Raw genomic sequence first — 13,518 nt, forward strand, 5'->3', positions numbered from 1 at the left:
TCTGTATTGCATATTTTTAAGTATATTAGCTTTTTAAACCGAGAGCTTAAAGAGATAGAGAGACGTCTCTAGTCAATAGTTCCATAAGCAGAATATCTTCCTGTCTTAGACAACAGGAGTTAGCTTATTTTTTCTCCTAGTCTCTTCATGATCAGCCACTTCCAGTTTCCTTTGCTGCTACTATTAAGTCTGAATAAAGTCTGAATAAAATAGCTTACCAACAAAACCTACAACCTACTATTAGAATGCTACTACTGAAGTCAAACATTAAATGTCCACAAAAAGATACGGTCTTTACTGTGATCAGGGTAGTATCCCTTCATGAGAAAACAATGCATTCTCTTTCTCTAATTCTTCTTTTCCTCCCCCATCCCACCTTAATCTTACTATAGATGGAATTCTCAATATAAACTGCTTGGTTAAATGCCCCATTTATGGTCCTGTGAAGAACTATTTGAAAACATCTAGATATAAAAAGCTTCCTTGGCATGGCTCCCACAGAATTTCTTTAGTTTGTTTCAGACCATCCTCACAAGGGCACATTCATTTCCTGGAATTTCTCTCTGCTTCTTCTTATTTTTTTTTTTTACTTAGTTCATTTCATTTTATTTTTCCTGTTATGTGAGTTTGATAACATTCTTCTTTATTATCTGGCCTCACATTGCCCCATTCTGCAAATTCCAGCACTGCAATAGCAATCTTCCTTGCATGGACAGAAATTTTGTCTATTGTGCTTTGGGGACTCTTAGTTAAGTACTATCAGGTTTAGAAAACAGGCTTTCCATTTCTGGACTAATCTTTATGAATAAGCTCTTAGAGCAGTGAACCTACTATATCCATTCAGTTTGGTTCAGAATTCTTAATATATCTCACAAATTTCTGTGGATATTTCATACGTTATCCTGACAATATCTGATATTTGTATCTCCTAGGGGAAATTTCCATGACTTTGCAATTTTATTTTTGGTGCTAGATAAATAACTTTATAAGCAACTGAAATCTAATAATTTTTTCCAGGGAATATTTAGGACAAAAAAGATTAAATGTACAAGTATTAAGGTATACTCTATTAGTTAAATATAAATACTGACCCTTTTAATTACAGTTACTTCACAACATTGCAGTCTATGTTCCTGCTGATGTATCTGTTGCTACAATTGCTATTTTTTTCTGAGAATATTTTATTTGTATCTCAAAATCATGGAGTGTAATTGTTAAAAGTACGTTAGAGATAATTTAGTTCACCCCTTTCCAGTACAAGAATTCACTGCTACATCAACCCTAAAAGAGCTGGCCTAAAAAATTGCTTAAATCTCCCAGCAAATAAATGGTTGTTTGAATAATCTTTACCAAAATACCACACAGCTATTTTAACTTTCACCCAAAATTTGAAAACTGTTATTTATGTCAATAAATACATATCAATAGGACATTTGGTTTTATTATTTCTGTGCGAATCTCTGTACTATTTAAGAACAACCCATATAAGTGGCTAATTAGGCTTCACCTTGATTCTCCTTTGGCTATTTTGCTTATATAACATCACTAAGGGATTTAAATTTACTTGGACATATTTTAATTGCTATTTGTGTAACAGGTACTCAGATGTTTAAATCAATGACAATTTTTTGTACCATCTGTTTATCTATATTTTCTTTGTACTAAAACCTAAGGCACAGTTACCCAAAAGGAAAATTATTTTAACTTTCAGATGTGCCCTCAAAGAAAGCTAAAAGGTTTATACTTTTAGCCTATAAATGCTGAGAATATTAATAATATTTTATTCTAATCAAAAGTAAAAAATATGAGATCATATCAATTGTAAATATTTTACTTTTTTCCTGCGTTTTGAACTGTATCAAAGCTATCCATTTGATGTTTTTTTTACCCTCCTTTTTCAGATTCATTTCCATTATAGGATTCTTAAATTATTTACACTGTTAGAGGATAATCTACATTATCACTATTTATGACAGCAGCACTTCTTATTAAAATGCTTCATTCCTTTTTAATTAATTCTCTAGATAGTTTAAAGTGACCCATGCTTTCATGAATGTGTATACAGAAATCCTCTTGCTTCTGTTGCTCTTAAGTATATTTCCTTTTTTATATACTTAATTTGTACTAGTCATTTCTATAATAGTAAATTTATCTAATTAGCAAAATCTAAAAACAAAGTTTTTTCCCATCTCAGTCACAAAATCCAGAAGTTTCAAGTTCTTCATCCGTTGAGCCTAAACTCAAAGTTTCTAAAAGTTTCTATTCTTGTGGTTAGATTGTTTGTTCACTTATTCCACTCGAAAATATGAAAATTATTGAACCTCTGTTCTCAGTCATGCTATTCATGCAAGTATTAGAATATTTCTGAGCTTTAAAGAGTTCAGCAAGGAAGATTGGGTATCCAAACTTCAGCACCTTAGATATTTATTTATTTTTTTCTTTGAATTGGTAAGCAAGTGCTCTTAAATAGTAAAGAGGCATACAAATTTGCAGACAGTGGTCATTTTTTTGTACTTCATGTTATGTAGAGATTGTGTGGGAGACTCATCAGAACAAACAATTTGGTCAGGAATGGCTAAACTCTTGCATAAAATTAACTGATAGATACTTGCTTTTTATATTAATGAATATTATGCTATTAAAATCATGAAAGTGAAACTAAATTTACTTAATATACCCACATTGGTTCCTATAAAGGAAGATGGTGATTTAATTTATGTTGACAGTGAATTCTGTGTAGTTAAACTATTCCAAGCTTGAATTGCAGAACAACAATGGAAATGGAAATGTCATATATCATATTGAAATATTTTAGATATGTTTGTGTGTGTGTGTGTGTATGTGTAACAAAACTAGTACTTTCAACATTTTGTAGCAAAACATTTAATATAAAAAACTATACATACTTTCAGAACCATGGGATGCTCAGAACTGAGCCAGTTTGGTCTAATGGTTAAGGCACCAGGATGCAAAAGGGAGACCATGAGCTCAGTTTCCTTAGCCATGAAAGCCAGCTGAGTGATCTTGGCCCAATCATTCTCTCTCATTCCAACTCACCTCACAGGGTGATTGTTGTGGGAAAAAGAGGAGGAAGGGAGAACTTTAGATATAATATGTTTGCCATCTTGAGTTGTTTGTAAAAATAATAGGTGGGAAATAAATAAATAAAAATAAATAAATAAAGTAGTGAATGAGATCCTAATTATTTACAGTTCCTTGAGTTTGATTTTTTAGTTATTACCTAAGCCCTGAAAACAATTACAAGCACACACTTAAATTGAAAATCTTTGGATATGTCCAAATCTGGAGGCTTTATAATTTGACAGATTGTAAAAATGAAATGTCTTTTAAATATTTAGACCATTGAAAAGGTGTGAAGGGAATATAATTTTCACTTGCCCATGCATAATTGATTTTTTCTATTATTCTTAATACTGTGACATATGTAACCTTAACAGATGATCATAAGAAGAAATCTAGTGGATAAGATTCAAAGATCAATGTTTTCCTTAATGACCAGATAAATGCTCACAAATACAAAATCAGGACACTTGCATTCTCCAACTAATTAATCTTAGAATGTCACTTCAGATCTTAGTACATAACATATAGCTATCCTGACTCATTCCTCCAATAGAAATGAACAGCTAGTTAACAGTTAAGAACTGGCATATTTTATTCTGAAGTAATAATCTCAGAATGGACCCATATCCAAATTAAACAGGATATTGTAAAGGTTACATATAGCTATTTAGGTGTTTCTGGTATACAATTCCTATCCTCATTTGAAATTAGCAATGTTGAAGTAACATTTATAAATTTAGGGCATTCTACCAGCCATTTACCATTATAATAAATGCTTCCTTTTCACTTCTTTTGGTATATATATTAAGAAAAGTGGTACTAAATAAAATGCAGGTTGCCATTCAAGGAGATTACTTCTTTTTTAATTTTTTGTTTTCTTGTTTCCATCCATGGAAAATATTGATAGAAAATTCAGTGTAATTTCATCAGTGGTTGTGTGCAGCTATGAAGCACAAAAAAAAAAAAAAAATCAAAAGACTGAGGTAGTCAGGAGGTTTCATTTCTGACTCAAGTCTCTCCTCTGAGCAGTTGCAGAAATAGGATGGGAGGGAAAAAGGAGATGAACATCAAAGGTTCCATATGGCACTTATTAAGTGGTGGAATTAATATGTGCTGCATCAGATTCCACTTTTTCCCATTTATGCATGGATAATTTTTGGCATGCTATTGGGATGGGTTGATTACAAAAAAAGGTATTGTATTTCTGGATTTTTTCAATCACAAAATTTTATGTCATTGAAAAGTTTCTTCAGTGTTTCTTCAGAAGCAAGAAAAGAGTTATACATATCCTACATTTTCTAATGTGAAAATTGAGAAGTACAAATGAAAAAATTACATTTGCAAGCACTGATATTTAAAATATTTAATGCTCCATTTTCTGTAATGAGAACTGCTGTCTTCATCCCATATTTTAGAGCAGAAGAACTTGAGTTATCATAATGAATCAGGAATAGGTATGGTGCAATAGCTACTATGTTATAAAAGGAATGTTTGTTTATTTTGTATTTAATTAATACATTATTGCATATATTTAATCAGAAAAATCATTTATATTTGTTTTCTTTCTATTGTAAAGAGAGTGACAAAAATATTAAAGAAAAGAATTCTTTTTGAATCACTTTATGAGGCTTAAAAAAGGTAACATAACTTGTAAAGAATGAGGACATTCTTTACAGAGGAAGTGCTTATAAAGCAAAGGAAAAATGCATTGCATAATGTATCATACAGCACTTTTTTAAAAAAACATATAATGTGCCTACTGGAAAAAAATTCAGATAAATACAGTATAACATTTTTTCCATAAAATGATATGTTGCTTTGTGCCTTATAAATATCAAAAAGAGGTCAAATATATAAAGACCACATCAAAATGCATTGCCTTTCTCATCTCTTTCTTCAGTTTGTGAAAATTAAGAATATGTGGTGTGAAAGGGAAAACTATCTCATCAGAGGTATTCTTTTTATTATATTGTGCTTTCTTCCCCAGTTGATTCAAGAGAGTGTGATGGCCACTTGCTCCCTCCACTCTGGCCTCCAGTCTGCAGCAGCCTTACTTGTCTGCTGAGAAAGGAAGGGAAGGGAAGGGAAGGGAAGGGAAGGGAAGGAAGGAAGGAAGGAAGGAAGGTAGGTAGGTTTCTGAGGATCACTGCCACAATGGAACACAGTAGAGAAGTTGACAAGCTCCTGGTCCCACTGATGTTTTGCTCACCATGCTCATTCTGTTGTTGTTGTTGTTGTTTTTGTTATTGTTTAGGTAAGGAGTTATCTTTGAAATGATGACCTGTGAGTCATGGATTGTCTAGTGTGTTTATAAAATTCCTCCTCATAGGCGAAGCACCTAATACTTTCATTCCTGTCTTTTAAAATGCTACATGAAATGTATCATTTATTTAGGCATTTAGTTGGCATTTGTCCTTTTATGTTTTCTGTTACCATAGCACACACAAAGACTGAAAAAAATGTAGGCCATATCTTAACATTTGAGTCCCAACAACAGGAGAACAAGACAAGAAATAGATACATGTGAAGGAAATAGGGAAGGACTGTTAATATCCATTAATCACAATAAGAAAACATAAGAAATTAGTAATAGTAGAACGTATTGATCTATTTTGAGGAAATTAAATCTGGTTCTTGAAAAAATTGGCATTAGATGAAGGCATAATTTGATAAACCAACCATTATGTTTTTATTAACAATAGTTTAGCATTATGTCTAATTCAAATTACTTTTCTTTGTTCAATAAACCACATGTAAAACAAAAGCCATAACTCAGCAGGCTATGTGAATAAAAAGTCTTTAGAGAAAGAAAATCGGGAGGCAATTTTTTCACATAGGGAAGCTGCACTTGATCATAGTTCTAAAAAGAAAAACAAATAAGGAAAGAATAAGCTCTCACACACATTTATACAATCACTGGCTAGGGCAACCCAACTGGCAGTGTACTGAACATCCTATAAAAGGGCATTACTTATTATGTACACTGAAATGAATACTGACTTTTATATTTCAAGTTCTGAGAAATTTTGCTAAATACAAATTTAAAGCTTTATATGTTCAGCTTACATTTTAAAATGAATTGATAGAAAAACTAAAATAAAAATGGCTTTCTGGGAAAAAAAATTAAATTTACAATTGCATGTTAAATTTTTGAAGCAATTCCAAGCTACATATACTGTATTTCTTACAGTTATAAAAATAATTACATTATTTTTTTTTATTATTTTCTTAGTGTAATTTTGAATGGATTGCACACTGTTGGTTATTTGGTATGTGATGTTTTAAACAAAAAAAAATTACATTAAGTGGAAAAAAATATTTGGTTGTATCCTTTTTATGTTCCCCTCAACCATTTAGGAGATACTGCCTAATTGTAAAAAGTAATTTCTTAGATTTTTTTTCCCTAAAGTTATACTGTCTCAACAGAATATTCTTAAATGAAGGAAGAAATGAAAGGAAAAAAAAATCATGAATCTGTTTACATTACTTTATAATGAACTTTTGTGTTAATTTTCAGATAAATAACTATATTTAGTTACGGATTCTGGTTACCCCATAGATCTGCCTTCTTAAATAGAAATTTGCAAGAATGTAAATTTAAAATTCATCAGACTTTTGGGTTGTTTAATGTATTTTATCACAGAACAATGAAACAACTAGTATCATGACAGTGACCATAACAAAAGATACTTTATTAAAATCCACATTAAATTTAGTGCAACTAGCAAGAACTCTTATACAGTTCTGATTGTATTTTACTTCTATTTGCACTTCATTGCTTTCTGTCTTGGTTAATTAAGGTAATTGTATTCCAAGAATCATAAACAATTGATTAAAAATATTAGAACCTTATAGAGAAAAAAATAAAATACTAATAATAATATAAAGTATCTAGCCAATATTTTGGAGCTTTCTCAATCTGATTTTGTATAGTATTCAGGTTTTTCAGTGCTTTGTATTTAATTGGAACAGTTGTATGTTTTAAAGAACAATCCCTGTTAAATTCATACTACTGCTGACAAAAGCTTTTTGTGATAAATGCATAATTCTTGAATCAAGATGTGGCTTACTTGCAACCAAATGCTCCTTGAGTCTACTCTTGCATGTTCTGAGTCACTTGCAGATTTCTCAACATTTTCCAGTGTGGTCACTGAAAACATTTATAAAAGTGGTATTCCGTTAGTTTTTTTTAAACCATATCACTGTAAGAGAAGTAGTAGACTGAAGAAATCAAAATTAATTATTTGTTTATTGTAATGCCGCAGTGAGGAAGGAATATGCAATCCAGTCCTGGTGAAGATCAAAATCTAAAGCCAATGCCATATATTTTGCTGTATATTGCAAATATTTGAAGCCGCTTATACACTGCTAATTAATAACTATTGTTATTTACTCCCTCATGTTCTTTCCCTCCCTTTCATTTGTTTTTTCAGTACTGCGAGATGACTTCAGACAAAACCCATCAGATGTTATGGTAGCAGTAGGTGAGCCAGCTGTGATGGAATGCCAACCTCCACGAGGCCACCCTGAACCTACAATTTCATGGAAAAAGGATGGATCTCCTTTGGATGATAAAGATGAAAGAATTACAGTAAGCTTTTTCCTTTAAAAACAACTACAATAACTAAAATATAGTTGCTTATTTAGTCATGTATTATTTGTCCCATTGTGCAAACATAAATTGCCACCCTGTATATAAAAAAATAAAAGGTGGAATGACATGCTAATTTATTTGAAAGACTGTTTCTGTTGGCAGACTGCTACAATTCCTCAAAAATAAATAAGCTTGCTATTATCTTTTCATTTATACTGATATGTAAGGTTGTTGGATCAGCTGCTAGAGTTTTAATTAAAAATAAATAAAATAATGATAAATGGCCTTTACAGTCTTCTGTTATTGTTGTTTAATATGCTGAAGAGATTACAAAAACTAAAAGTTGGAGATAATCATTTTTACTTTTCTTTCTTCAAAAATAAGTAAATAACATTCCCCAGAAAGGGAAATAAAGTTAATTGAAGGTTGTGGACTCTTGCATCATGCTAATTACAGAATGTTTACAATAATAAGCATTCTGAAAACTTATGTCCTTCTCCAATAGTATTAGTATTATTGTGTTTGTTTATCATACTACTTTCATTCCCTATTTCACTTTCTTCATTCATTCATTTTATCTTTCATTCAGTGAAAGATAAAATCTACTTGCTGGGAAACATCCAGCCAGTCGGTGGGAGGGATCAAGTGGGGAACTAGCTTTGTGTCCTTGATCAAACTGCAAGAGGCATAAACCTCAAGTTTCATGGAAACTTATATAGTTGTTTCCCAAGAGAAGGTAAGAGTCTGGGGGAGATTGTTGTATTATAGGTAGTACATAATAAACTTACTGACTTGGCTTCACAAATGGATCTGGTTGCTTGTTCCTAACATAATAGATGTAATTAGAAGCAAGCTTTCTTCCAGTTTAATATATTGTAGTAAAGTGATTTAACTCATCTTTTGGATTGCATTTTCTGAGGATTTATTGAATTGTATGGGTAATTCTCACTTACTGACCATTAGTTCAATGACCGTTCAAAGTTATACAATAGTGCTAAAAATGTAAACTTATAACCAGTCCTTCAAGTTGCAGCCATTGTAGCATCCTTATGTAATGATCATGATTCGGGTGCTTGGCAATTGGCACATATTTACAATTGTTGCAACATCCCACCATCATGTGATTACCATTTGCAAATTTCACTGCCAGCTTTTGATAAGCAAAGTCAATGGGGAAATTGACAGGAAGTCATATGTCATTACACTTAACAATCCTTGGTGATTCATTTAATGACTACAGCCAGAGTGTAAATTGGCAGTCACGTGACTTAATAATCATGCCCTTAGTGATGGAGTTTCTGGCTCTTATTGTAGCCAATAAGTGAGGACTATGTTCAATTTCATTCTTCAGTAAGATTTAAACAAAAGTAGGAATTATTTGCTTATTACATTATTTCATTATGCAACAGATATGTCATTTATAATTCATCAAGTTTTGAGGTTAAAAGATTATTTCCATGTGATTACCATGTATTTCTAATTCACAAGGTTTATATAGTAGAAATTAACTGAGATTATGAAAATAGTATGGGTAATAGTTATTTAAAAATCTGTGGAAGATGCTATTTTTAATTATTTCTATTTTGCAAATACAGTAGATGCTAAAATCATAGGTTAATATTCTTTGACCTGTGAAACCTTTTTCACAAAACCTTTTGTAAAGTGCTTTACATTAAAGAAGTTATGTAAAAAAATTAAAAGTAAAAAATTTTACTAACATAACTACTTTGCAACTTATTTTTTCCTTTATGTAATAACATTTTATATCACATATTTTGAATTGTAATTCACATTGTAGAAATAAAAAATTGATAGATAATTCATCTCCTTTTGTATACAGTGGGCAAAAAAGTATTTAGTCAGCCACCAATTGTGCAAGTTCTCCCACTTAAAAAGATGAGAGAGGCCTGTAATTGTCATCATAGGTAGACCTCAACTATGAGAGACAAAATGAGAAAACAAATCCAGACAATCACATTGTCTGATTTGGAAAGAATTTATTTACAAATTATGGTGGAAAATAAGTATGTGGTCACCTACAAACAAGCAAGATTTCTGGCTCTCACAGACCTGTAACTTCTTCTTTAAGAGGCTCCTCTGTCCTCCACTCATTACCTGTATCAATGGCACCTGTTTGAACTTGTTATCAGTATAAAAGACACCTGTCCGCTACCTCAAACAGTCACACTCCAAACTCCACTATGGTGAAGTCCAAAAAGCTGTCGAAGGACACCAAAAACAAAATTGTAGACCTGCACCAGGCTGGGAAGACTGAATCTGCAATAGGCAAACAGCTTGGTATGAAAAAATCAACTGTGGGAGCAATAATTAGAAAATGGAAGACATACAAGACCACTGATAATCTCCCTCAATCTGGGGCTCCACGCAAGATCTCACCCCTTGGAGTCAACATGATCACAAGAACGGTGAGCAAAAATCCCAGAACCACATGGGGGGACCTAGTGAATGACCTGCAGAGAGCTGGGACCAACGTAACAAAGGCAACCATCAGTAACACCCTACGCCGCCAGGGACTCAGATCCTGAAGTGCCAGACGTGTCCCCCTGCTTAAGCCAGTACATGTCCGGGCCAGTCTGAAGTTTGCTAGAGAGCATTTGGATGATCCAAAAGAGGATTGGGAGAATGTCCTATGGTCAGATGAAACCAAAATAGAACTGTTTGGTAGAAACACAACTCGTCATGTTTGGAGGAGAGAGAATGCTGAGTTGCATCCAAAGAACACCATACCTACTGTGAAGCATGGGGGTGGCAACATCATGCTTTGGGGCTGTTTCTCTGCAAAGGGACCAGGATGACTGATCCCTGTACAGGAAAGAATGAATGGGGCCATGTAGCGTGAGATTTTGAGTGCAAACCTCCTTCCATCAGCAAGGGCATTGAAGATGAAACGTGGCTGGGTCTTTCAGCATGACACACCGCCTGAACAATGAAGGAGTGGCTTCGTAAGAAGCATTTCAAGGTCCTGGAGTGGCCTAGCCAGTCTCCAGATCTCAACCCGATAGAAAACCTTTGGAGGGAGTTGAAAGTCCATGTTGCCCAGCGACAGCCCCAGAACATCACTGCTCTAGAAGAGATCTGCATGGATGAATGGGCCAACATACCAGCAACAGTGTGTGCCAACCTTGTGAAGATTTACAGAAAACGTTTGACCTCTGTCATTGCCAACAAAGGATATATAACAAAGTATTGAGATGAACTTTTGATATTGACCACATACTTATTTTCCACCATAATTTGCAAATAAATTCTTTCCAAATCAGACAATGTGATTGTCTGGATTTGTTTTCTCATTTTGTCTCTCATAGTTGAGGTCTACCTATGATGACAATTACAGGCCTCTCTCATCTTTTTAAGTGGGAGAACTTGCACAATTGGTGGCTGACTCAATACTTTTTTGCCCCACTGTATGATGTCTGGATTTTTAGTACAAAGTTATAAAATAGACAGTGCATCCAAAAACTATTTCAGTTTTCTGAGTATCTAATATTTAGAATAGCTTGTAGTTCATTTAAGTGATTGCTACATTTCTATTCTTCTTGATGGCTAAATAGCTCCTGGCAAATTTAAAATAAAAAATATGTCATGCTCATTTAATTTTATGTACAAGATTTAAGTTGGAAAAAATTATACTCAGCTTGAATAGGAAAATAATTGTATACTTATATTTTAGAAAGAATAGCTGATTCAAAAACAGAAAATGTTTTCTGTGTTAGTAGCAATATCCCAAAATGTAATTCAGCCTTCCTGAGAATATGTAAAAGGTTTATGTTATTTTGTCACTGTTATTTTTAATAATATGTGGATGAAGAGAAAAAATAAATAGAAATAGATTGTATGTATATCAGCTAAAGAAATATGTAGTGAAAAATGAAAACAGAGAAAGTTGCACAAAGAGATAAGATAAGATACAATAAGATAAACGTGGGCACAACGGCATACATCAAAAATGAAATTTAGTTGCCCGCTCTCAAAGTGAAACACATACATGACACACACCTAAAACATACTATGTACAACATATGTATAGACCCACACCCCTACATGTACAGTACAAAGCAAATAATATTAAATATTGTCCATCTTGAAAATATAATGGAAGAAGGAGGCTTGAGAGTTCACAAGGTTAATGCTGTATGGAATGAAACTATGGCTGAATCTGGATGTTCTGCTATGGATACCACGAAGCTTCCTCCCAGAAGGTAACAAGGAAAACAGATCGTGAAGAGGATGTGTAGTGTCCCACATAATCTTACGGACCCTGCTCAAACAATGCTTCTATGCTATGTCCTGGATGGGAGGGAGGGAACAGTCAATGATCTTTTCGGCCATTCTCACCACTCTCTGCACCGCCTTCCTGTCTGAAGCAGTGATGCTTCCAAACCAGACTGTGATGCTGTATGACAAGATGCTCTCGATCGTCCCCTTGTAGAAAGTGGTCAGGACAGGGGAAGGAAGATTGCTTTTCTCATGCGACACAGAAAATGCAGGCACTGCTGTGCCCGCTTCACCAGTTTCCCACTGTTGAGAGACCAAGCCAGCCTACTCATTAGATGCACACCCAGGAATTTGATACTGGTAACCATCTCCACAAGTGAATCATTTATGCACAGAGAAGTGTGGCTGTGCTTGCCTTTTCTGAAATCAACAATGATCTCTTTGGTTTTTCCAGTATTTAAAACTAGGCTATTTTCCTTACCAATCCCTCAACCTCCTTGCGGTAAGGTTCCACCTTGTCATCCTGAATTAGGCCCACTACTGTTGTATCATAAAATTAATACCTATTATAAGTAGAGCAACTTTCTTTGAATTACTCTTAAATAGGTCAAGTAGAAATAGCAATAGTTTGAGTTTGATTAAAATTGAAGCAGCAGCTTTAATCCCCAAATGCTTGTTTGGAATATATACTGTATGAAATATTCTTGACATACAAGTAGTCCTTGACTTATGATTGATTCCTTAGCAACTGTTCAAAATAATGACAGATCTCCCAAAAGTACTTACGACCTGGTTCCTATGGCTGTCCTCCCTATGATGAGATTATCACATTTTTGGATACATGACCATCAGTCCACATTTATGGACATTTGTAGTGTCCCAGGGCCATATGCCCACAATTTATGTTTTTTGCTAAAAAAAAAAATAGTGTTTAGCTAACTTCACAGAGACACAATCAGTGTTTTTGGAATGCATAGGTGAAAGAGTACAACACTTCTTTAAAGTAGCCAAGTCCCAATAGCTGAAAAGAAATAAACTGATCAATTATCTTTGTTAAACTTAAACAATTAAAAGAAATTTGAAAGCTATGTATCATTAATTCTATACAGAATAGAGATCTGTAATCTAAAGATAAGTAATAGAATTTACCAGATTATAGCCCTGGTTTTTTAAAAAAGAAAAATCTTCATGAATATGTACAAATGTGTATAATCATAGCTTTGTTGGTGTTATTCTTTTTCCAGTCTTGTAATTTTACATTTTGCTTATTTCACATTTTTCCTTAATACCTTTGCACTTCATAAATGTCTATATGGCTTCTGGTCATATTAAAAGTTTAATTGAAGCAAAGCACTTTTAAAATAATGTATATTTCAAGTATCTGGTTTCTTCTACTGAATAGTTAAATAATCTTTTTTTGGAACTGTGCCTCATACAGATAGTAAGCATATAAAAAGCAGCAAACTGACATACAATATGTTGGATACTATCCAAGTCTCCTTTTCAAGAGAAGCCAAAAAAGTAGATGCTTTCTGTCACAATTTATATGGTTTGCGGATTTGGTAAGCAAGCTGACATAGTTTCATTTGCAAGTGGAAGCAATT

General features: G+C 33.3%; 1 protein-coding gene across 4 annotated transcripts in view; it reads left to right on the forward strand.

Moving 5' to 3' along the window:
• Positions 1-13,518, forward strand: part of ROBO1 (roundabout guidance receptor 1) — a 256,970-nt gene that overhangs the window by 164,459 nt on the left and 78,993 nt on the right. For all 4 annotated transcript variants that reach the window (XM_039337209.1, XM_039337208.1, XM_039337206.1 and 1 more), the window contains exon 3: positions 7,518-7,675. In XM_039337209.1, coding sequence (XP_039193143.1) covers positions 7,518-7,675 — 158 coding nt within the window. The remainder of the gene's footprint in view (positions 1-7,517; positions 7,676-13,518) is intronic.

This window comes from Crotalus tigris, unplaced genomic scaffold, assembly GCF_016545835.1.
Source record: "Crotalus tigris isolate CLP2741 ecotype Arizona unplaced genomic scaffold, ASM1654583v1 scf7180000017672.2133156, whole genome shotgun sequence".
Classification (NCBI taxonomy): domain Eukaryota; kingdom Metazoa; phylum Chordata; class Lepidosauria; order Squamata; family Viperidae; genus Crotalus; species Crotalus tigris.